Source organism: Lepidochelys kempii, chromosome 27 (assembly GCF_965140265.1).
Source record: "Lepidochelys kempii isolate rLepKem1 chromosome 27, rLepKem1.hap2, whole genome shotgun sequence".
NCBI lineage: Eukaryota > Metazoa > Chordata > Testudines > Cheloniidae > Lepidochelys > Lepidochelys kempii.
Genome location: NC_133282.1, coordinates 16852458 through 16877331, shown reverse-complemented (window position 1 = coordinate 16877331; position 24874 = coordinate 16852458). Strand labels below are relative to the sequence as shown.

The window sequence follows — 24874 nt, the reverse complement described above, 5'->3', positions numbered from 1 at the left end:
CTGCTGGCAGACTCCGTCCCAGGCCGGCGGGCACTGGGGGCCCTGTGCTGCTGGCTGGGCGTCGATTGGCAGAGCCCTAGAGCGCTGGGCAGACCGACCTTTGGGGAGGTTGGCAGAGGGAGGCTGTTAGTTCCCGTGTCCAGGCCAAACCCCGATGTGGGCAGCTCCCTTCCCCCGGCGTGGTCACTGCAGGGTGGGATTCTCCTTCACTTCCTGTCCCAAAGGGCTGCGGGGGGGAGGTCCCTGAGATCTCAGACCTGCCCCTAGCTTCCCCCAGCAAGCAGCTCAAAGCCCCTGTAGCCCGCGCTGATCCGGGAGAGGGACACAGAACCAGGCCCCTGGTGTGTCCTGGGCTGGGCTCCGGGGGCTTTTGTCAGCTTGGTCTCTGCCTCCGGCCTGCTGGGCACCCAGGAATGCAGGGAACCCTCTGCCTGGCAGGTGCCCAGTGCCCTGCGGCACAACGGACCCGGGCAGCTCCCTGGGCTGCTCAGGAGGCCACACCCGGGTCGTTTGCGCCACGCTGGGCTGGGCAGGCAGCGGGGCCTGGGCTGCTGGACACGGACAGTCCCCTCTGAGCCCAGAGGTGGGGCCTGTCTGCCGTCGGGCCCCGGGGGACAGCTCGCCTCGCTGTTCCCTCGCGCTCCCCCTGTGATCTCCATCAGCATTGGCAGAATCAAAGGGCTGTTTAAAATGCTGATAGTTTCCGACCCTCATGGCTGTGAAGAACCCAGAGCTGGGCTGAGAGCCTGCCACTGACTGGCTGCCAGGTCCCACTTCCCTCCCTGTGCTGTGTGTTAGTGCGGTGCCATGTACCTGAGACATAGCTAACCCACCCCAGAGGTGGCTGCATTTGAGGGCCAGGTGCAGCAAAGCCCGGGTATAGCCATGGCGCTTCCAAACTCTGAGTGCTTCTTGGGCTGGAAGAGCCCAGGCGATGTTACTGTTTATCCACATGGAGTCATGGCAGGACCAGCTCCAGCTCCGGAGTGAAAGGCAGAGCTGGGCTGATTTTGCCCTGATTTCACCTGCAGGAGAACAGGCCAGGAAGCAGGAGAACAGGCCAGGAAGCAGGAGAACTGGGGTGCAAAGGAAGTGCCAGGAATGCCCCCAGTTGCTTCAGTCCAGGCAAAGGGGTGACAAGTCCCCGGTGTCATGGTGCTGCGGGCAGGCATCCAGCAGAAAGGGCAGCAGGTTGGCCAGGCCTCAGCTGCCACCCACTGCCCCCATGCTGCCGTACAGTGGGTGAGCAGCAGTGGCTCTGGGCCTCCTAGGAACGCGCCATGCTGCCCGCAGAGCTGCTGGGGCCAGAGCAGCTTCACTTTGCTTCTCTCCACCGAGATAACCTGATTCTGAACACACACACCCGCCCCCCCCCCCACCACACCTGGCCATGGCCCCTGCAGCTCCTAGGGCAAGCAGGGGTCTCAGTCCCCAGGGGAGGCAGTCTCACATGTCACTCAGTGACCCCCCTGCATGGCTGCATCAGGACGGCCCGGCTGGATCCCCCAGCTGGGCCACGTGGTGGCCATGAGCTGGGCAAGGCCTGGGAGGCGCCAGCCTTGAGGAGTTGCCCAAACCCAAACAGACACCCAGCCCCGCGGCTCCTTATCGGCCCCCAGCAGTGGGGCTGGGGGGCTGTTGTGTCTGCACGGCTGCCAAGGGAACAAAGTGTGCAGGATGGGGCCTGGTCCGCTGGTCCGCCAGGCCCTGCCCCCGCTCCAGGCCTGGAGGCTGATCCCCAGGGGCCTCGCTCCCGGCCCTTCCCCCAGGGGCCCCGTTCCCTGAGCTCACGGGAAGGGACCAGACTCCGCTGGCTCCTGCTCTCTACCCAGCTCCAGAGGAGCAGGGGGCTGCACTGGGGTCTCTCTCCCACACACCTGCAGCCCCTGCACACTTTGCATCCAGCCTGAGACAGCTGCACCAGCGGATGCCCCCCCTTCTCCCCTCTGTGCCCAGCCCCAGGATGCTCCCCCACCCTCAGCTCGGGGCGGGGGGTCAGAGCTCCCTGGGACTAGAGAGGGTGGCTGGGAGCTCTGCCCACCCCTCCCCATGAGGCATCAGCCTCCTCTACCCTCCGTGGCCCACCACTCGCTCGCTGACACCCGCGGCCCACCCCCCGCCATCCCACCGCTCGCTCCCTCACACCCACGGCCCACCCCCCGCCATCCCACCGCTCGCTCCCTATCGCCCGCGGCCCACCCTCCCGCCATCCCACCGCTCACTTGCTGAGACCAATGGCCCACCCCCCACCATCCCACCGCTCACTTGCTGAGACCTGTGGCCCACTGCTCGCCATCCCACCACTCGCTCCCTGAGACCTGCGGGCTGCCACCAAGCCCAGTTACTTGCCCTGGTCGCTCTCTGCCCATTCAGCTTCCTGCAGGGGCATGGCAGGGCCATACCTGGTGTGCTGGGGAGGGCCAAGACTGGGCAAGTTTCATGCACACAGATCTGCCAGTGCCCCTCACTCCCGACCCGCAGGCTGCCCTCTGCTATCCCAGCCCTGGCTGCCCCCTGCCCCGAGCTCTGCCAATGCCCCTCCCCTCCCCCGCTATAACAGCTCTGGTCAACCCCTGCAACTCTGCGGGTGCCCCTCAAGCCTGGTCTGCGTTTACTGCCCAGTCCCCTTTCCGCCCCTGCGTGGCTGGGCTGGGACCAGCTCCTTTCCCCATGCTGCCAAATGCCGGTTGGGGGGAGCTCATTTGTGCCCCAGCTCCAAGCCCCTGTATCCCCAAGCAGCCTCTTTGCACATGCAGGTTGGGGTCAGGTAACCTGACCCTCAGTGAGGGGCAGCCCAGCCCCCCACACCTGCCAACGGTGCCACCTGGCAGGAGGGGGATGCTGGAGCTGCAGCCAGGCCCGATCCCGCCCAGCGCTGAGGAGGGTGCTCAGGGCCCTGCCGGCTGAGGTCCCAGGGAGGAGCCGACGCCAGGCCAGGGGCGTGTCCGAGCCGGGGGCGGTGGGGAGGTGGTGTGATAACAGCGCAGGGCGAGGTGCCAAAGGTTAGCCCTGAGCGCTGTGTCTCTGCAGGGAGGCGCATTCCTACGCGGAGGGCAGACAGAGCGAGCCAGGCAGGGGCCACGGCACCAGTCAGCTGCCCAGCGCCCAGGGCAGCCCACGCCCAGCATAGCACCATGGGGACCCCCCAGGGCAGCCACTGCCTGAGCATCCTGCTGCTGGTGGGGGTCTGGGCTCCCCCCAGCATGGCCCAGTGGTTCTTGCTGGGCTCCCGGCTGACGACAACACCCCCGCCCATGACCACCGCTGGCCCAACAGCTGCACAGCGCCCCCCAGAGGAGGGGGAAGGTAGGTGCCTGTGGTGACCCCTGGGGGGGGTGGAAGGGACATCCCCCCTGCCCATCATCCGTGCTCCTTACAGCACACAGGGGGTGCTACAGACCAGCCATGGGGCAAAACAGGGCAGGAGCCCAGCCACCTCCACCAGCTGGTATGGGAGGGGGGGAGATGGGAGGGGAGTGGGGGCCTAGTTAGAGCAGGGGAGGGCTGGGAGCCAGGACTCCTGGCTTCTGTTCTCAGCTCTGCCACTGACTCACTGAAAAAGTCCCTTCCCTGCTCCGTGCCTTAGTTTCCCTGTGATGACGTTGTGAGGCTCACTCCTTTGGGTGGGCAGTGTTGATTCTGGGGGGCCAGCTGGAGACACCCTGGGGCCTGATTCCCAAGGGACTGAGCACCCCACAGCTCCTGCTGACCTCAGCTCTTGAATCAGCCAGGGCCCCCCAAACTGTGGGCACACTGGCCGATGCTGCCCCCGGTGTCATGCATGCGAGCGTGCCAGGGCGCAGAGCATGGCCGTGGGCTCCCACAGCCAACCTGCTCTGCTCCATTTGCAATCGGGGCAAGCCACAGGGTGTGCGGGCAAAGGTGAGTGGGCAGCTGGGTGGGGTGCCACAAGGAGCTTGAGCTTGTGTTTCCCTGGGACCTCCCTCTGCAGGGAGCGCTGGCTCATGGCAGTGGGACCTTCTGTGGCATACAGCTCTGCCTGTGCCCATCCTCTGGGTCCCCCGGCACCGCCAGGCCTGAGCTGTCCCACCCTGGGCAAGCGTGCTCAGTCTGTCTGGCACCCAGGGTGCCCAGTATGAGCAGAGGGGCTGAGAGCACGGCTGGCGCGTGGGGAGGGATCCGGCCCCAGGGGGGACTCTCAACCCCTCACAGCCACTGGCCCTGGGGCTCTGGGAGTCACCCAGGCTGCTCCATGTGGCTGGGGCTGGTCCCATGGAGCCCGTCCTGACCCCCAAGTTCTGCCCTAGCTAGGACAAACGCTCGCCTTTTTGCTGCAAGGACATGGATCCAGGCCATGGTCTGCCCTGTCGTCCCCGCCCCAGCCCCACACCCTGTGTCCAGGGGGGACGGAGCCAACACCCAACAGCTCCCTGCCGATGCCATGCTGCCCAGGGGGGCCTGGCACAGACACTGCTCCCAGCCCACCTGCCCTTGGCTGTTTCAGACAGGGACACTGGCGACACAGAGCCAACGCCGAAAATCCTGCTGAGCAAACCCCCCTGAGGCCAGTCCCCCCGAGCCAATCGCTGGCGCTCAAGGAGGCTGCAGGGGGTGGGACGCAGGCCCCCCTGGAAACACGAGACCAGGTGCGTTGGGGGAGGTAGCGAGTGGGGAGGGTCCATGTGGGGAGAGATTGTGGGTGTGCGAGAGTGACTGTGTGTGCGGCCAACATCACATTGCTGAGTGTGCGGCGGGGATGGCGGACACGTGGGGCTGAGCGGGGAGTGGATGGGTAGGGGTGCATTGGGGGGATGGAGGGGTCCGTGGCGGGGAGTACTCTCACACTCTCTACAAGGCAGAGCACGCGCTGTGGAGGGGCAGGTGAGCTTTGCCTGGCCCCCACGTGCTGATTCCCCTTGCTCTCCCCTGGGGCTGCTTTCCCGGCCCGGCTGCAGTGTGCCTGGGGCAGGGCTCGGGCAGGCCAGTGAATCCCAATGCAGTGGGCAAAGCTCTGGCACATGCTGGGCAGGAGCTATGAACTCTGCAGGTCCCTAAGGGCTCTGTCCCGTCCCCTTCACGGGCTGGGCTGGGGCCACATTTTAGTGCCAGGAGGCAGAGTCCAAGGTCCCAAGGTTTGCTCGAGCCAGCTATACTCCAATACCGAGCCCCTGGTTGTGCCCCAATACCCAGCCACCCCCTGATACCCAGCTGCACCCCAATATCCAGCCACACCCCAATACCCAGCCATCCAGCCACCCCCTGATACCCAGCCACCCCCCAATACCCAGCAGCCCAGCTGCACCCTGACACCCAGCCACATCCCAATACCCAGCCCCCCACCACACCCGGATATCCAGCCCCCTGCTGCTCACAGAGGCTCAGTTCCCCCAGTCATGCCCCAGTGCCCAGCCCCCAGCTGTGCCCTGATCCCCAGCCCACCCCATACCCCCACCGACTGGGGCCTGTCTTCCAGTTAATCAGTTTCCTCTGCCCTTGTCCTTCCCCCTTATCTCAGGGCCCCGCAGGCCAGACACAATAGCCCCCCCGCCCGCCACCCTACCCAGGGCTCAGCAGCTCAGCCCTTTGCCAGGTAAAATGGTATTTTGCTGCTGTTTTTCTGGCTTTTGGACTGGATCTGCTGAGAACCCCCCTGAGGCCCCCCTGCCTCTGCATGGGTCCCTCCCTCACTTGGAGGGGAGGCCCCCACCCCAGCCCCAAGAGCCCCAGTGGGGACAGGGGGCCGCTGGGCTCAAGGGCTCTGTGGATTCTGCACCTCACTCCCCCTGCTCAGAGAGCCCCCACGTGCAGCTCTCCCCCCTCCCAACCCAGCCCTGATGCCTCAGCGATGGGCGGCTGAAGGGCCCTCAGAAAGCTGCCCCTGCACCAGAGGGGGCGGGCAAGCAGGGCGTGGAGAGGGCAGGGAGCCTGGGGACGCGTGGCTCACTGGGCCTGCTAGAGCAGTGGTTCTCAGGCTATTTATCAGTGTGGGCCGCATATGCCAGGACCTGGACCCCAGACCCCATTGCGCACGGGGCCGAGTAGCCGGAACCTGGACCCTGCCGAACGGGGCCGGGACCTGGACCCCAGAGCCCACCACGCACGGTGCTGGACAGCCAGAACCCAAACCCCGCCAAGCAAGGCCAGGCAGCCAGAACCCAGATTTTTATTTAGCACATAGCTGGGCCACAGTTTATACTAATTGGGCTACGACTCCAGAGGGAGGGAACAAGGCAGCTGTACCACCCCCAAGCTCTTCAGCAAGTGCAGGCGGATAGCAAGGGGCTGGCTGGTACCCTTGGCTCTGATTCCCTGGCACTGGGCAGCCCCAGGCTGGGTGTCTAGGGCTGTCTAGGGGGCTTTGGCCCAGCCAGCCTCCGTGGGAGGAGAGAGTACTTTACGGCTAGGGTGCAAGCAGGAAGGGAGGGGAGAGCAAAGCAGGATGGGTAAGCGCATGCAAATCAGGCAGCCAAGCCCCACTCTGCCAGCAGCCGGTGGCAATGGTAAGGGCCCAGATGGCTGCCCCATGGGGCCGGAGGAGGCAGGACTGGGCTCTCCAGGGAGTGAGGAGCTGACAGGGGAATGGGGCTGGGACTGATTTTGCCACCCTTGGCCCCGTCTCTCCTAGACGCCTCCAGTCCCTGTTGCCCGCCCCCGCCCCTCCCCAGGGCTCTTCGAGGGGAGCGCGGAGGAGGAAGAGGAGTTCCTGCAGATCAAGGTAAGAGGGGGGAATCTACCGCCCGGCTCTCTCTAGGAGCCGATGGTGTGGGCCTGTCCTCAGCTGGATGGACACATGGTCGCTCTCTCTCCGTCCTCCCGGCTCCGCACTGTCCTGCACCCCTCCAGCCTGTCCCGTCCCAGGAACGGGCCCTTTCCAGCCAGGCAGGGCCGGCTCTGGCCTTGGAGCCTCTTCCTTCACCCTTCTGGGCAGCCGGGGCTCTGAGGCCTGCCAGGGCCACTGCCAACATGAGAGAGCCCGGGGGTTCTCCAGAACCGGGGTGGGATCCCCTGCAGAGGATGGCAGCAGATGGAGACTTTTCAGTTAGGTGACTCCAGCTCACCTCTGCCACTGCCCCCCTCGGGGGCTGCTCTGGCTGGACGAGAGCAAAGGGACACGTGCCAGCCCGGCTGAGATACTCTGCCCTCCCCACCGGGTGGGCACCTCTGCCAGCAGTGCCTCTAGGTTCAAGGGGGGCCGCGGTGATGGTGCCGACACGCCATCTCTCTCCGCTTTCTCACAGGGAACTGCAAAGGAGCCGACACCAGCAGCGCCCACCGCCCGGGCAGCTGCCACCCTTCCCCAGGTGAGTGGTGGGAAAGGGCCCTTCCCGGCACAGCCTGCCCTGGGCTGAGCACCAGCCGCTCATGCAGGGGCAGGAGCAGAGCCGGGGCTCAAGGAGTATCCATACCAACCCTCCCCTTAATTGCCCTTCGACTGCTGTGAAGCTAACTGTGCCAGCAGCCCCCCAGAGCCCCGCCAGGGCGGACCCCGCTGCTGCACGGGTACCAGGCCTCCTGCAGAGAGGGGAGCCGCTGCGGCTGTACCAGCAGAACGAGGGGGTTTCCAGGCCAGCCCTCCCCCCACTCTGCCACCCCAGATCTCCCTTGCTCTGCCCCGTGACCCCCTGAAGCCCAGCGGGGATGGGGCTGGTACTGCGCCCGGTCAGCGCCCACGGCACTCAAGGCTGTTTCCATCTCCTAGGCAACTGGTAACCTCTCGCAGTGCGTCTGCCCAGCCGTCCCCGGCCCCCCTGGGCCTCCTGGCCCAAAGGTAGGAAGGAAGGGGGTCGTGGGGGGCTGTGTTCTGGGGCACAGGGATGGGGCCCCCAGTGCGTTTGGGGTCCCCAGGCCCTCGAGAGCTTGGCTTTGAAGGGTGCTGGGTTTTCAGAGGCTCTCTGGGGCCACACACCCCCTTTCCCCTCCCCGGATTCAGGCTGGGGCTTTTTGAGGGGGTGTTTGCTTACAGAACCCCCCGTTCCATCGCTAGCCAGAAAGCAGCGAGCACCATGGCCTGGGGGTGGCACATCCCCCTCCCCGCACAGGCCGTCTGCCAGGCCTGAACCTGGCACCACCGGGGGCCAGGCTGGCATGGCTGCTGCGTGAGCAGCTCCCGCCAAGGCAGCCAGTGCCTGGCCGCTAGCGGGGGACAGACCCATGCCAGGCTGCGCCCACTCCTGCCCCTCTCTCTGGGACCAGCAGAGGAACGGGACCCCCTCGAGCGCTGGCGGTTCCCAAGCGGGTTCCAACGTGGACAGAGCCGGTTCCCAGTGGCACGGGGTGGGGGCTGGAGGGCAGGGGCTCAGCCCATCCACTGCGTATCTTCACCCCAACAGGGAGAAAAAGGAGAGCGGGGGCCCGCGGGGGAAAGAGGCCTGCCGGGATTCTCTGGGGAGCGAGGCCAGGCGGGGAGCCCAGGGCAGCCTGGCCTCCAGGGGCCGCCTGGTCTCCCTGGGCCTCCAGGCGTGCCGGGGCTGGCAGCTGGCACCGAAGGGCCGGAGGGGTCTGAGAACGAGGTGAGGGCAGGATGGAGTGTCTGAGGTTTCAGCCTCCTGGGGGGGGCCTCGGGAGTTCTGGGGCTTGGGAAAGTGAGAGGGAGAGCAGAGAGCACGTGGGAGGGGAGAGCTGGGGGGCGGCCGGCTGGATCAGGGCCAAGTTATCCTTAATCTGCCCGCAAAGTCCCAGCGGGGGCCGCAGTGGGACAGGGGCCAGTGTGGGAGGTGGGGCAGGGCAGGGGCAGTAGGGGTGGAGCAGGGCAGGGGCCGTGGGGGCAGGGCAGAGGCAGTAGGGGTGGAGCAGGGCCACGGGAGCAGGGTCTCAGGGGCAGGGCCGTGGGGCCAGTGTGGAAGAGGAGGGGGCTGCAATGGGGGCAAAGCAGGTGCAATGGGCGATGGGGTGGCTGGCACCACAGAAGTGGCTCTGCGGTATCTCTTCTCTCTCCTGCCAGCTGACAAAGCAGCCACTCATGCCCAGCGTGGCAGGGCCACCTGGACCCCAGGGTTTGCCCGGCTACCAAGGGCCTCCAGGCCCCCAAGGCTACCCAGGACATGAAGGCATCCAAGGCCCCCCTGGACCACCAGGCCGCGAAGGGCAGCAAGGACCTCCTGGCCCTCCAGGGCCACTTGGGGTCCCAGGGCCGCCAGGCTTCCAAGGCCCCCCAGGGCCCGACGGCCCCCTCGGGCTTCCAGGACTCTCAGGGCCTCCAGGAGCTCCAGGGCGTGAAGGGCCCCCAGGTCCTGCGGGGCCTATGCCACCACCAGGAAACCCGGGGCCTGCCGGAGAGCCAGGATACCCCGGGCCAAAGGTAACGGGCCATTCGGGCCAAGGGGGGCACAGGGTGTCACGGAGCGATGCTCTGGAACTGCTCCCTACGAAGCCAGGCAGGACTCTGGGAGCAGCCTGTCTGCAGGACACACAGCTCACACAGCTTCCACCTTCCTGGGTCCGACCTCGGAGCATTCAGCATCCTCTGCCCCTCCGTGCGCTTCCCACAGCGAGTCCGCCCAGGCGGGGTCCTGGGGAAGCCAGAGGGTCCTGCCCCCCAACTCTGCAGTCAGACATGACTCTCAGCCAGCCAGTAAAACAGAAGGTTTATTAGATGACAAGAACATGGTTTAACACAGAGTTTGTAGGTACAGAGAACAGGACCCCTCAGCAGGGTCCATTTTGGGGGGCAGTGAGCCAGACAACCCCGTCTGCCCTTCACTCCATGTCCCCAGCTAGCCCCAAACTGAAACTCCCTCCAGCCCCTCCTCCTCTGGGCTTTGTCCTTTCCCGGGCCAGGAGGTCACCTGGTTCCTTTGTTCTCCAACCCTTTAGCTCTCACCTGGCAGGGGGGAAGGGCCCAGGCCATCAGTTGCCAGGAGACAGAGTGTCGGCCATTTATGTATCCTGGCCCTTTGCTCTGCAACAATTACACCCCCTTATCCCACCCCCTAGAGACTTAAGACATGCATAGGGGAAACTGAGGCACCCCTACATTATTCAGAGGAAACATTAAAAACAGTCCCACTTCGTCACACAGGGCCATCACCAGGGCAGCATGGGAGGGCCTGGCCCAAGGCAGCAGGTGCCAAGCTGGACCCACCGTGGCACCGCTGCTCAGACCAACATGACGGTGGGTTGTCCCTGGAGAGGGGAGTGTGGTCAGGATTCCGGGGTTCTGCTCCCAGCTCCATCACTGCAAGTAGTCATTTCCCTACTCCATGCCTCAGTTTCCCCAGCTGTACCACGCTGCCCCCCCAGGCAGTGTTTGCAGAGCGCTGGGTCCTGCAGACGGGCCGGGGTCGTGTGTTCTTGGCTATTTCACCCCCTGCGCTGTGTCCCTTCAGGGCGAGATAGGTGATCTTGGCCAGCCCGGCCCTCCAGGCAGCCCCGGCTTGATGGGAGAGAAGGGCTCCCTAGGTCCGCCCGGGCCCATGGGGCCACCAGGACCACCCGGGGAGAACAGGGTGAGTGGGCGTGAACTCGGTCGCGTCTCGCCTGCCTGCCAGTGCCTGGAGCTCCCAGAGACACCCATGGGAGCATTGCTGTCATGCCAGGATTTGGGGGGTCCTTGGCCCTGGGGGGGGGGGCATAGGGGTTGCAATGGGGGGAGCTCACACGCTGGCAGCTGTGGCCATGAGTGGGGGATCCGGGGCGGATATGTTTCACGGTCCCTTTGTGCTCATGTAAAAGGCGAGCTGAGTTGTGTGGGGTGGGTCTGGCCCGCCCCCCGTGCCGTCACGCTGGGCGAGGGCTGTTGGAAAGGCCCAGACTGCCCCTCACAGCTGTGTTCTTCTCACTGCAGTGTGACCCCCACTCTTCAGGGCACCCCAGATGGCCTGGCCCGCCGGGTCCCAAGGTGAGTATGTATAAGAACTGGCAGACAAGGGAGAGCGCCCCCTACTGAGCCCCCTGCCCCACTCCCTGAAGCACAGTGGCCCCTAGCACTGCACTGGGTTACTAATACCCTTTCCTGCAGCCTTGCTAATCAGTACGGGTAACCCGCCTCCCCCCTCCTCCCCACACTGGTTGTTTTGAGCCACCCCACGTGGGCTCTGGGGCAGAGAGGAAAGTCCGAAAGTCCATCTTCAGAACTGCAGCGCTTGGCTCCCGCACCCCACCTGTGCCCGCCCCCCACCCAGCACGCGGCTCCCACCCTCGGCGGAAGATTTCCCAGGAATAACCTGCATGTTTGGAGGAGTCCGGGACAGTCCGGCCATGAGGTGTGCAAAGACAGGCAGAGATCACCGCCGGTGCAAGAGGGACCCTGCCTCCGTCCCGTCACCCCCCCGTTCTGTTCCTGGCCCAGTGGTACAACCCCCTAGTGCTGCTTTCCTTCCTCCACTTTTAACCCTTCACTGGAGCTCCCTTTTGCTGTGCCCAAGAGACGCGAACGGGCTGTCAAATACTCCACTCTGGTCTGAGCGCTGGGCTCCTGGCTCCAGCACCAACCCTGCCATGGGACCCCGGGCAAGCCACTCCAGCGCTCTGTGCCTCAGTTTCCCCGTGTGTATGAGAGGATGGCTCCCACTTCCCAGGATCAGTGGGGCTGAGCCAGTGGGGTCTGTGAACCGCACTGAGAGCCGGGCCTCTGATGGGACTGTCTCCTTTTTGTACAGGGTGAAAAGGGAGACCCCGGAGAGCAGGTGAGTAGCCATGGAAACATGGCGGGCAGCCAGCTGTGCCACGCACGGCCCCGGCAGCACTGGGGCTGGCATAATGCAGGCAGCCATTGGGAAAGGTTGCCCAGGGCGCTTCCACCCTGAGACCCAGCACCCGATGCTGTTCCATCCCTCCGCCAACGCCCCTTCGCCTGGACCCACTGCAGGATAGGGACTTGCCTGAGCACAGACCACCATGGCTGGGCCAAATCCACTGTGGGGTTGGATGGGAGCCAGACAGAGACTGGCCAACTCATTTCCCTTGTGAACTAAGCCCAATTTCCAAAGCCGAGGGGCTAGTGCAGCGAGTCACAGTACCCCAGCTCCCCACATGCCTGGCCCCTGCCCTCCTGTGCCCAATGGAGATCACGGCCCCTCTCTCTTTCTCTTTGCTGGCTCACCAGGGATGCCGCAGCTGTCCCGGGGAGGCCGGGGTCCTGCCACGCCACCCTTTCTTCCCCAGCTCCAGGGGCCCATATGGATCCTGGGTGCCACTGACATACCAAGAGGTTTGTCCAAAGTTGTTTGTGTGTTCTGGGGAGGGCTGTCAGTGCCACGAGGCCGGGGCATGGGGACTGTTTGTGGGCAGGGAAGGAGCCCCTCACCTGCCTCTGCCACACTGCAGCTGGATCCCCAGCTACTGGAGCCAACCCAGCACCCCTGCCTGGCCCATCGCCCCCACAACAGCCCAGCCAAGCCCCCGCAAGGCAAGGAGCATAGCATGGGCGCACCCAGCGAGTGCCACCCTTCCTGTGAGCCCGAGGCCAGGGGAGACGGACAGCCGACCTAGGGAGTAAATGGGCTGGACGGCCAATGAGCGTCGCTATATATCCAGGCCCCCTCCCCTGACCTGCACCCAACCTGTCCACAGGAGACTCCCCCTGTTCTCTCTCTCCCTCTACAGAATGGCAAAGTAGAGACGGAGATTTACGGTGCAATCGTCCCCCATGTGAGTTGTGGCCTGGGTCTTGTCTCCACAGCCTGAGGGGCCCGTGGGCTGGGACGGGCTCAGACCTTTCCTGCACTCCAGGGCCCGGCGCACCACGGACTCCGTGAGGCTGGGTGCTGCCCTGTTGTTTGCAGGAGGCCCCGGGGGAGGGTTTCCTGGGGGCTCGGAGATCCTAGACTGGGCAGGAAGTGGGGCACTGAGTGGAGGAATCCAGCTGGCTGGGGAGGAGAATGAGGCAGGGTTGAAGCAGGGCCGTGAGAGAGCAGAGGGAGGGTGCCCAGTGAGCAGGACAGGGGAGGCTCTGGGGAAAAGCCAGGGGACAGGTGGGGACGGGAGGGCAGGGAGATGACAGGCAGGCCCTGGTCTGGTAGCACCCTCCTCCCTGGGACATGCAGCACCAGCCCACTAACACATCCATGGCCAATTCTGTGCTGATCTTTATTTCAGGGTCCCCCCGGAGCACCAGGCCCCCCCGGCCCACCAGGGCCCCCCGGCCCACCAGGCGTCCTCTATTTCAATGTAAGGATCCCGGCCGATGGCTGGGCATGCGTTTGCGCCCGTGCTCGGTTCCCGGACTCAATGCAAACCAGCCTGTCTTTGATTTCAGAGGGTTTATCCCATCCGCACCAAGCCGTTCTGCAAACAGCCGGTAAGACATGGGCCTCCTGGGCCCCCTGCCAGCCTCCCCTGCTGCCCACAGCCAGACCCAGGGCAGCAGTGGGATCGTGGAGGGACTAGGGACCCCAAGTCTTTGAGGCTGCTCAGCTCCTGACTAGGGTGCCTGGGGCAGAGGGCAGGGCTGGTTCCTGTGGCAGGCCCTTCCTCTGACCGCCCAGGCCTGTGCTCTCTTGCGGCTCATGGCTCAGGCACTGTTTGGATCTGCCGCTCGTCCACCTGTAAGCCCAGGGCCTGCTCAGCCAAGTGTGCAAATCACCCTTTGCCCCTCCTCGGGCTGGAAATACCCTGCCAGGGCGGCTCTCGCGCTTCCCCGCGGGGGGATGAGCTCGGGTAGCTATGGCTAGACAGGAGGAATGGCTTCTGCCCCAGCCCCTCCCCCGCTCGCCATCCCAGCTGCCCTGAGATGGGCCCGTCTTGTCTGCGATGGTCTCGCGCTGATAGATCCACGTTTACTTGTTTTTTCCAGGTGGCCCACAACACAGCTGGGATCTCAGGTAGGGACATTGCTCTCGGCATTTCAGGGGGGCCACGGACCAGATTTCAGGCCCCGCTAGCAGAGTAATGGACCCTCCTTGGCCTCCCCATACCCGTCCCGCGCTCCCCTGGCCACTGACTCCCAGGGCACGTGGGTGGCACATGAAGTGCTTCCAGGAGCCCACTGCAGAATATTTCCAGGGGAAGGTCAATAGCTCTCTGAGCTGCCTCTGGGCTGACCCAAAGCCCTCCTGGAGTCAGTGGGTGTCTTTCCACTGGCTCCCGTGAGCTCTGTCTCAGCGTCTCGGCGATGGTGCTGCCCACACACGGCCCCATGAGACAGCTGGGCTCACAAGCAAGGCCTTGTCCTGGTCTTACTGAGCCCAGGGTAGGCATTGCCCCTTGCCTGGCTGGGACCCTGCGGCCAGCTAGGAGTAGCTGTTAATGAGCAATCTCTGTCATCTCCTCCTGATCTCGAGAGGTCTCCCCCTCCCTGTGATGGGCGCTGTGTGAGGACCTCCCCGCTGGCTGAGTGCCGATGGCTCCCTCACACTGTGTGCCCATCATCTCCAGCTTCAGGGCGGCCTTGGGGTTTGCTTTGGATTGAAAAAAATCTGGGAAACGGGAAGACCCAACCAGTGCCCCGCCCCACCCCTGCCAAGGAAGAGCTGGGAAGCGGCACCTTCCTTGAGTTCTTAGCGGGCTACGCCCCTGCGAGAACCTCGCTGGCCGTACCATGGTGTTACTGCTCTGGGCAGCAGGGCTCCAGGTCGGCTTCCCTGCCCAGTGGAGACAAGGGGTTCCTTTACTCCTTAGCCCCAGGGGCCCTTGGAATGGGGCTAGAGCAGGGCTCTCGGACGGAAAGGGCCCCTCTCTGTGCACACCAACCTAGATCCTGCCAGGAGGAGCCACGGGGTGGGTTGCAGGGAGCACAGGTCTGCCCTCCCTGGCCGGCCGGAGCCTTCGCTCAGGTCTGCCGAACCCACCCGTGCAGCGGGAGCCTGACGACTCTGTCTGCTGCTCTCTAGATGCTGAGTCACCTCAGAAGGACGTGCCTGACCCCCCGGCTGACTCCAGGGTGTGTATTGGACTTCGGCATCTTGTAGCATCCCTTGTCTTCCTTCGTGGCAGTGGCTTTCCATGCCCTGAGCAGCCAGGGGCAGGGGTGGCAGAGAAAGCTAGGACTGGCCAGCGCAAATGAGGAGACTCGTCCCTAAGGGCACCTCTACCACGTCCCAGGGACGTCAATCAGCTGCAGCAAACTGCCTCCATACACCCCTCAAACCGTGTGGCAAGCATGTTGGCATGCCCACATCCCGGGCATCGTGGGGCTTCGAACGCATCCGCTCCCTGGCATCCAGCACCATGGGTGGGAGCTGGGGTTTCGGGTTATCTGCATGGGGGAGACAGCACTGGCCCCAAGCACAGGACCCGTCCCAGGTGTCGCAACCTGCTGCCGGAGCCGCTGATTGTGCTGGGGGCTGCTGTGCTGGACGGGTCTAGGACACTCCTGGCTGTTGCCAGCTTGGGGGGGTCCAAGTGGCTGATTGGTGGTGCCAGAGTGGGAACGGCCCAGCAGGGCCACGGCTAAGGGCGTTTCTGCGGTCTGGCCGCTAGCCCGTAACTGCTGCTTCTCCCTCCCCCAGCATCACACCTGGGTCTTCAAGTCGAAGGAGCTGATGTTCAAATCCAGCTCGTCCATCCCCGAAGGGAGCCTGGTCTACGTCAGCGATGAGAACAGCGCCTTCATCAGAACCCCGAGAGGCTGGAGCAAGCTCCTGGTATGGGACCAGCCCATCAGGAAATGCCAGACTCCAGATGGCCAGGGCTGGGGTCTCTGGATCTCTAGCAATAGCTAATGCTTGGTGTTCCCATGGCACCTTTCACAGGAAACCGAGGCACAGGGAGAGAAAGTGTGTTGCCCAAACTCATGCAACCTGTCCGTAGTGGAGAATAGAATCCCTGACGTACAGTCCCTGAGATTTGTTATGAAATGGTCCGGTAGCAACAAAGACAGCTTAGTGAGCTGTTCAATGTGTTTTCATTAATACACCTGCTTACAAGGAGTGTCCAGGAAGAACACGAGTCAAGCCAAGGGGGAAAGGAAAAAAGATCACCAACTTTTGTAGAACTTCTCCAGGTTTCGGGGGGAATTCCCCGCCGACTTCTCTCCTGCCAGGCACTAGGCTCTAAAAGGAAATGTCTGTTTTACTCAAAGATGTTCATTTCCAATAAGAGTCCAGTGGAAAATGGGGACAGGTTTTCCTTAAGGGAACCACGTGTGAATAAAGCTACAGGACTAGATCAAGACCTAACACATCCCTCCCTCTCTCGTGTGATTTTGCTCAGCTGGAAGATTCGGATTCCATATTGGCTGGCGATGACCCTTCTGTGTCCACAGAACATCATCAGGTGAGGACTCACTCATGACTAGTACATCTGACCACCACCGCTGACCTGTGTCACCAGAGAGGCCATGCTCGGAGATCCAGGCTATCTGCCCTTGTCTTCACTGTGGAGTTTAGCCACCAGCATTGTCACGTGGATGTGAACTCTGGGCGTGGACAGGGGGCACATGCAGAAGGCTCACACTAGTGCAATGGTTCTACACTAGGGTTTGCACCAGGGTCACTGTCCCCATGTTGAACAGGTCTTGCACACCACGGAGTCAATTATTCCCTGGTGTGGGCAGCTCCAGCTCCATTGACTCCATGGAGTGCTGTCCATATCCAGCTGCGTCCTGAGTTCCTCTTACTCCAACCCCAAGTCCTGAGCACTGACAATGCAGAAATGGGACTCTTCAGCCAGCCGGCCCGGCCTGGCAAGCTGCTTTGCTTCTCAGCACAGCCTGCCCGGGTCCCTGCAGGGCAGGCTGAGTGCGGGAAGGGTGGGGAAATGGCTCTGCACCGCGAGCGTGGCTGGTCTAGAATTCTCACCAGATGAGAAGCGCAACAGCTGCGGGGTGGCCACTCGCCGGAGGGGTTCAGGCCAGGGAAGGAAAGCACAGGTGGCCTTTGTACCCCTCCCTCTCCCGAGAAGGGAGATGTGGGGCTGGAAGAAGGCAAGGAATGGGAGGGCCGGCCGCCTCGCCCAGCGCTGGGGCTAAGCGCTCTTGCTCCGGGGATACAGAAGCTCAGACACTGCAGCGATTGGGGGGACAGGTAGCATGGGAGAGGCCATTCAGGGGTGGGAGCAGGAATGCAACACCGAGCTCAGGGTGGGATGGGCCCCTGGGAATTCATCCATTTCAAGGCCGCAAAGGACAACTCTGACTCCCTGGTCTGCCCTGCTGTATAACACAGGCCTGAACCTCCCTCCATGGAATTCACGCTGCCATGGTAGCCTGGACGAGGGGCTGTGCTCGGCGGGGTCTGTGGAAAGCCCGTTAGTTGGACCCAGTGTGAGATCCGTGGGGCCGGGCCCTTGTCTCCACCAGGCCTGTGACGTGCTGGGCACACCCGAGTCTGCTCCGAATCCCTTGAGGCTAACGCGCTGTGTGTTTCCTAGGTCCCAAAGGAAGGGAGTCAAGCAGCCACCGGGATCCTGCCAACTAGCATCACCGCGAGGGTGCCTTCGGTAAGCTGCGGGCTGGCCTTCCCCTGGGACCCGTTGGGCACCAACGAGGGATCCCTGGGACTCCTGGCTCCCCGTCCTGATGCCTAGGTCCCGCCAGCAATGTGGAGGCAGCTTGCGGGAGGCGGGGTGTCACCCCAGGCTGATCCAAGCTGCAAAGGATCCCCCCGCAGCCCAGCCAGGGGCTGTGATGTAGGATCTGCAGGACCGAGCCCAGGGCCTGTCCAGCCGGCAGCCAGCAGAGCTCTGGCCCACATGCAGTTACCGTCTCCGCTTCGGGGACCGATGTGCAGCGGCGCTCAGTCCGCCCCAGAGACTCAGCCTTCGGCGGTGTGATCTCTCAGCGCCTGCAGGTGCTGCCCGAGACAGCACCATTAGCACGAGGTTTCATGCCCTGGGTGGTGCGACACCCTTGGGTGCTGGTGCCCTGTTGGAAGACAGAGCCGCTAGAGCTCCCCCCACCCCGCCTGCTCCTGCTAACCCCTCTGCTTTCTCAGCTCCGCCTGGTTGCGCTGAACTTCCCGCTGCCCGGCAATATGAACGGGCTCAGCGGCGCGGACCTGCAGTGCCACAAGCAGTCGCAGGAGGCCCAGCTGTCCAGCACCTTCCGGGCCTTTCTGTCGTCACCCACTCAGAACCTGGTCTCCATCGTGAAAAGGACAGACAGAGCTCTGCCCGTCGTCAACCTGAAGGTGAGTAAGAAAGTCTGATCGCAGCAGCGTTGTCAGGGTGAGCGGCTGCAGCTGCTGGGTCCTTCGCCCACGCCCAGAGTTGGTGCTTAGGAGCCTCCAGGAAAATGGAGAAAAACCTTTCTCAGGGAATCCCAGAAGCTAAAACCCACGGAGCCATCTGGCCCTTCCCCCACAGCAGGACCGTGCCCTATGGCCTGTTCTCCCGGGCACTGTCTAGTGTCCACTGAGAATCCTCCACAGCCAGAGCCATCTCAGAGCCTGGCCCCTCAGCCTGAATGGACCCTGGTCACGCAGAGCAGCCCGTGCCTTCCGGCTTGTTTGCAGTAGAGACCGGTGCATGGGAGTCCCCAGGAATCCACCTGAACCTGGCCTGGTTCAGATCTGGAAACTCAGACCAGGGCTGGCCAATCCCTGGCCCGTGAGCCTGGCTCGCTGCCTGGCCGGCCCGGTACAAGATGAAATCTCTGTGATCGCTCGCACTCAGTCAACCTGATTCCAATGGCAGGGCCAGCTGCTGGCGAAGACCTGGAACTCCCTGTTCGGAGGTGACGGCGCCGCCCGCTTCAACTCGCTGCGCTTTCCCATCTACACCTTCGACGGCCGGAACGTGCTGACGGATCCCAGCTGGTGAGCGCGGGAACGGGAGAGCGTAGCAGCACAGCGGGGGGGTGTCGCTGGGGCAGTCGCTGCGGGGAGACCTTAGTGGGGAGGAGATGATGCAAAGAGGTCATTCCTAAGGGACCCTAATTGGCTGACGACCCCCACCCCCAGGTGCAGGATCTGCCCCAGGAGAGCCTTGTAGCAAAGGAGCTGGGGGTGAAAGGGTTTAAACCCTTCCCCAGTAAGTGGCACTTCCAGGAGCTTTGCACAGGATATGTTGGTTGGTTATCTATGGTTATCTTTGACTCTGTTGCATGCATACGAATTAGAACCCCAGGGCTGGGACTCTGTCCCTGGGGGCTGAAGTGCCTGGGAACCAATCAGAAGGGAAGATGTTGTTACATTCGCCTGCCCCCAGCCCCCATAACCTCTGGAGGCAGGGGAGGCTGGGGCTGGCCTCTCAGCTGGGAGGGGAGGCTGTGTGCAGTCTAAGCAGCTCAAGGGTTAACCCCAAAGCTGAACTCTTCAAAAGCAGCCACTGATTTGGGGGCCCCAGCTTGAGCCACGCGCCTAGGGCCGGGTGCGCCAAGCTCCCCTTGACATCCCCTGGAGGGTGGGCACCCAGCACCTCTGAAAATCAGGCCGAGTGGCTTTCTGCTGACCCTCACTGACCCCAGCCTGGCATTGTCTCTTCAGGGCTCACAGGGCAATCTGGCATGGCTCCAGCCAGCGTGGGCACCGAGCCCCAAAGGAGGACTGCCAAGGGTGGCGGGCCAGCCTAGCCGAGGGCTTTGCTTCTCCCCTGACCGAGGGGAAGCTCCTGGCTGAGCAGGGCCACGACTGCTCCCACTCCCTGGTCGTCCTGTGCATGGAGATCAGCTTCCTGTAGCTGCACATGAGGTGATGCAAGCAGCTAGGCGGGCCGTGGACTGGTGATCCCACCATAGCTGGATACAACCAGGAGAGCCGACGGTCACCTGCCAGCCCTGGGCTGATCTTGGCTCCTGGGCTATTTCACCATTATCCCCCATAGTGGAGCCAGCCTTGTACCCATAGCCAGAGGGGGCTATCCTTGACCGGGGGGGGTCCATATGTGTGGAATAGAGACCAATGGAGAGGCTACTGCGATGCCTCCCGAACTCAGAGCCATGCCACCACCGAGCCATCTCTCCGAGGCATTGGATCTAGTTAGCGCTAACCATGGGGCGTCCCCAGGAGAGGGGGCCATTCCCACAAACCAGTGCCCCATTGAGGGTCCAGGCATGCACTGTAGTGAGCACTGGGGTGCAGACGAGAGCTGGGTTTCGGGGCCAGTGTTCTCTGCACTGGGGCTGTTGGGCAGCTCCGCCAGGGACTCTCCGGAAGCTAAAAGCTCTTCTCCTGCCCCCAAGTAGGGGAAACCCACCCGAAGTGGTAGCTGTGCCTCCATGCCCCCTCATTCTGCCTCTGTCAACTCCCAGCCGCTCCCCCCTCCTGCCTCTGCCAGCTTGGGTTTGGGTTCCCAATAGGCAAATGCCCCCCACCCTCCAGCCCAGAGGCTCCATCCCTACCTCTGGCTTTTACCAGCTGCTGTTCCCGAAGCACTCAGCAGAGAGATGGGGGAAGGTAGGGACTGTGTGCTGGGGTTTTCGGTGTGTATATAGATAGACAGGCCTAATGCAGCCTGCTAATAGTTATCTTTTGGCTGACCAGCATCATGGCAATGTCGGGCTCTGCTAGCTCCAGAGAGATGGGTGTCGTTCTGGACTCTTGGCGGCCACATGCTCAGCCTGTGAGCTGTGAAAACAACTGTGTGCTTTAGCGGGCAATAAACATGTTCAAAGTTTGGGGTTTGGGCCGGTATTTAAGCTCGGAGCATTTGGATTCTAATAGCACCTAGCACTCCCAGGCAGGATACAGACAGAACCAAGAGCTGGCTGCTGCCCCAAAGGCCTTGTATAGGGGGCAGATCTTCACGTGTTCAGTGCCCACCACTAGAGCCAGGTTTTCTCTGCTCCCTTGCCAGGTCTGTCTATGCTGCAGCCGGGAGCCAGCCTGGGTAGACAGACTTGCTCGAGCTCACATGTTAAAAACAGCAACGTGGACGTCTGGCTCAGCCTGGAGCATGGGCTCTGAAGCCCGGGCGTCAGCTGGACGTGAGAGCCTGAGTGTCCACAGCACCAGAACAGCCGCACTGCTATTTTTAGCTTGGTCCCCCCAGCGCAAGCCGGTCTGCGTGCCCTGCGAGATTTGTTCTCAGCCGCAGCGGACATGTACCTGGCAGCGCCTAGCGAAGGGACGGGTTTTCAGAAGCGCTCCGCACCCAGCCAACTCCTGCTGCGCCATCTGCACCCACGGTTCCAGGTCTGTTCGGCACGTGGGCCAACTGCAGCCGGGGATCTTCAGGAAGGCCAGAGCCTGCTTCTGAGGGCTGAGCTCTTGCAAATCTGGCCCATGAGGCAGGAGCTCAGGTGGCTCCAACAGTCAGCCGGGAGGCTGAGCTAACAGACACAGGAGCCTTCCACACCTCTTGCTTTGCAATGATTTCCTCACAGTGGCAGGCCCCTGGCGCAGGTTGGCTTTCAAGCCAGGCTTTCTCTTCTGCTAGAGATTTGCCACCCGCAGGATTGCTTTTCCCTTCACTCAGGCTGGGGGGTCGTTCTCTGGCCCCAGCCAGGCTTTTGTGTTATGACCCCAGTAAGCTGAAGCAGGGCTAAGTGGTCTGTGCAATGAGTTGGGGGGGGCGTGGGCTCTCCAGAAGTATCCTGACGTCATGGCCGCCAGGCTGGTGGGCTCAGACAAGGGATACAGGGGAACGAAGAGCGACTGCTCTGGCCCCTGGAAGGAGTCTCTGTGGGCCAAGGCTGAGGTGCTCTGGCGAGGGGCAGTGAGTGGAGTTTGCACAGCTCTGCCCATGATGTGCCTCTTCTGGGGACAACCAGAGGGTGTGATGCTGCTCTGTTCACCAGCAGCGTAATGCGGCTTAGACTCTCCGGAATGAAAAGAGGCTTGGCAGAGGTGCAGCCAACCTCCAAGGCTGTGCGAAGCAAAGGGTCGGCCCTCTGCAGAGCCCCGGAGGGCAGCCGCGGGCTCCTTGCCATCAGTAAACAGCCCTGCCCTTGCTGTAGCATTGCCTTAAGCAGCCCTCCAGGCAGAGCAGGGGCCAGTACCGCCCTCCACCATGCTGGGGGGGAGGGAGTGTCGTAATGCTTTACAATAACGTCTTCTGCCCAGCCGGTTTTATCTAATACCCTATAATCCGGTGGTTCTCAATTTATTTATTACTGTGGGCTGCATATGTAGCACCACATACAGCTGTACCCCCGACCACCCACCGCATGGGGCCGTCCGGATGCCCGCCCCGGACCCCTGCCATGTGGGGCTGGTCGGGTGCCTGCCCCGGACCTCTGCTGCATGAGGCCGGGTGGCAGCCCCAGTTCTTGCTGGGTCAGCTGGCAACCCTGGGGCTTGCGGTGCCAGCCAGCAGCCCTGACCCTGGACCCCGAATCCCAACCCCACCGTGCTGGGCAGCTGGGAACCCGGACCCCACCACGCAGGCCAGCCTTTAGAACACAGCTGAGCTGGGCTCTCAGAGAGTGAAGCACCACTTGTGAACAGCTGGGTTTGAACCAGCAACTGGCGTCTGAACAACTGCCAAGGAGGTTTCCCTTCCAGGGCTCACAGTACTGCCAATAACCCTGGGGAGATGGCATAATCCAGTCTCATGATGTCACTGCAGTTGTGTCTATGACCTCGTGGAACTCTGGACTGCACAGAAAGACTGCCTCACTGTTTACATCCGAAAGGGCTGTTAACTGTCGGCAGCACAGGAGGAAAGTCATCTCCCCTTGACCTCCAGCATCCCAAAGGACAGCGGATGGAGGCAGCAAGATGAGCGGACGGGGAGACTGCATGAGGAGAACTCCAGCAGCTCTCTGGAGAGGTTCCCAGGCAAGAGCAGATTTGCGATGTCATGGGTGTCTAAGGTTCAGTGTTAGTGGCCAAGGTAATGGGCTTCCCTGCATGTGTAAAGCCTGGTTAGTGCTTGCCAGTTCTCAGGGTAAAAGCTACCACAGACACACAGGTCAGATTTGCCACTGCGGTACAGTCCCTTTGTGCTGGCCATGCTGCCACAAAGGAGCCAGAGAACAGGGGTGAGGTCCCTCTGTGCCTGCCACCGGAGCAGGGGCCCTCTTCACAAGGCACCAGACTCTGTGCCACACCTGCAGAAGACCCCCACTCCCACCCCTTCCCAGCGCAGGGGGCAGGCTGGGGAGGCGTTGGAGGAGGGAAAGGGCAGATCAGGTGTAGGAGAAGGAGTTGCTAGGGCAGCCCTGTATCCCACTGATTTCTGGCTGCCACGAACTCAGAGGAGCTAAATTGTCCTAGTCTGTGCCGGGGGCTAAACTGACCCTCCAATACCTTCTGAACAGGGAAAATGCAGCCTACCTCTTATATGCCCTGGTGCTGGTGCAGGAATTAATTCCCAAGATAATAAATTAAGGGCCTTTTGACAGAAATGTGGGTAAATGTCCTGAACCTTCAGTCTGTACTTGGGGAAAACTCCCCTCGGTCCATGCAAAGACTGTGGGCAATCAGGACTGACACAGGATTTTTGATATTACCATTATATCTTATTTATTTAAACATTCCCCTGCCTTGTAACAAGCCAAATATTACAAAGTTGTACTAGGTGAAAGTGCCTAAAAACAAACATGACCCTGATGACTTTGGTTTCACTGTCTAAACAGAGTAAAGTGCAAAAAGGAAACAATTAACTTAAAGGAGAAAACAGATTAGGGATGTTTTAAAAAATTCTCTTTAACAGTAGAAGGTGTCCTATTAATAAAGAGGCAAAGGAAGGAATTACTGCAGAATTTAAGATCTCGCTCAAAAAATTAAAGCTTCCAGCCCTTACATATGAAAAGAAAATCTTCCAGACCGGACTGCGTCCGGCTGTCTTCCTGGGTCTGCGACCCATGTGCCTGGAACCCCACATCTCAACACAAAGAAACCTAATAATGATGATGATCTAGAAGCCACAACCCTTAACTATGTCACTGCTGATCACATTAGCAGAAAGATCCAGCAAAAGAGCTGGTTGTGCTGGAGGTCGGTCGGAAAAAACCCATAAAGATGTGGGGCCCATCCTGGGGGCTAGAAAAATCTTTTGTTCCCTGCAGCTGATTCCCGCCCCCCAGGGCTTTGTCCAGTGCCACGCCCGCTGGTGGACCTGGCCAGCCAGCAGGATCAGCGGCCGCCACCTCCCCTCCAAGCCGGATCCTCTGCATCACACCCCTGGACCCCCCCCCCCCGACGCTCGCAGCAACTGTAGGGGGTGGGGACGAGCATGGGGACGGCTTCGGCGAGGGGACGAATCACACCAGCCCCCAGGCTGCGCCCCACTCGGGGGCACGGATCCCCCCAGGGGAGAGGGCAGAGTTCTGGGCCCCCCAGCTGGGCACACAGGCCTTGCCAGGCTGGAGAGGCCCAGACAGCACTAACTCCATGTGCCCCCGCTTATGCCACGTGGGAGCTCATGGGGAGGTCAAAGGTTGAGCCTGACCTTTGACCTCCCCATGCCTCTGTGGCCGGAGGCCTAGCCCTCCTCCTGCTTCGTTGTTATTGGTTCAACCGCTTGCCAGTCACCCGGCTGTCCCAGCCGATTGGTGGAGTTTGAAAACCTTCCGCGCCTCCCTCCGGCTTCCTCGGCGTGTGAATGGCTGGTTTGAGCGGGCCGGCGTCCTGTGATTGGTGGATGGTGGCCGCTCCCCGCCCACGGCTTGCACGCAGTCCGAGCGGCGATTGGTGGGAAGGGCCGGAGCTCAGCGAGCTGTGATTGGCCGAGGGCTTTGGGCGGGTTGGACGGAGGTTTGAAGAGCTCAGACGTTAACGGAACCTCGGACAGAGCGCGCGGGACCGATCGAGCCGGGGACCCCCCCCCCCCCACCGGACACCGGGACTGAGGCGGATCGGGACCGATCGAGCCGGGACCCCCCCCCCCCCCACCGGACACCGGGACTGAGGCGGATCGGGACCGATCGAGCCGGGACCCCCCCCCCCCCACCGGACACCGGGACTGAGGCGGATCGGGACCGATCGAGCCGGGACCCCCCCCCCCCCCCACCGGACACCGGGACTGAGGCGGATCGGGACCGATCGAGCCGGGACCCCCCCCCCCCCACCGGACACCGGGACTGAGGCGGATCGGGACCGATCGAGCCGGGACCCCCCCCCCCCCCCACCGGACACCGGGACTGAGGCGGATCGGGACCGATCGAGCCGGGACCCCCCCCACACCCGCCCCGGACACCGGGACTGAGGCGGAT

The 24874-nt window shown here is 62.6% G+C and overlaps 1 protein-coding gene across 1 annotated transcript; it reads left to right on the top strand.

Annotated features, from left to right (window-relative positions):
• The first annotated feature begins 1152 nt into the window (after positions 1-1152).
• LOC140903757 (uncharacterized) lies at positions 1153-20391 on the top strand. The gene is made up of 23 exons (XM_073325525.1): positions 1153-1242; positions 3131-3306; positions 4466-4607; positions 6587-6676; positions 7200-7262; positions 7661-7729; positions 8292-8471; positions 8903-9259; positions 10287-10406; positions 10745-10798; positions 11559-11585; positions 12005-12109; positions 12505-12549; positions 12997-13068; positions 13157-13198; positions 13694-13721; positions 14730-14779; positions 15348-15482; positions 16051-16113; positions 17209-17277; positions 17772-17966; positions 18472-18593; positions 19263-20391. Exons 1-23 carry the CDS (start codon positions 1153-1155, stop codon positions 19453-19455), a joined length of 2487 nt encoding a protein of 828 aa, XP_073181626.1. The 3' UTR covers positions 19456-20391.
• The last annotated feature ends 4483 nt before the right edge of the window (positions 20392-24874 follow it).

Coding starts and splice junctions, on each gene's coding strand:
- LOC140903757 (XM_073325525.1), top strand. CDS start 1,153: ATGGTGCTGCGGGCAGGCATCCAGCAGAAAGGGCAGCAGGTTGGCCAG. Junction 3,307..4,465: donor CCCCCCAGAGGAGGGGGAAG/GTAGGTGCCTGT, acceptor TGGCTGTTTCAG/ACAGGGACACTGGCGACACA. Junction 12,550..12,996: donor ACGGTGCAATCGTCCCCCAT/GTGAGTTGTGGC, acceptor TCTTTATTTCAG/GGTCCCCCCGGAGCACCAGG.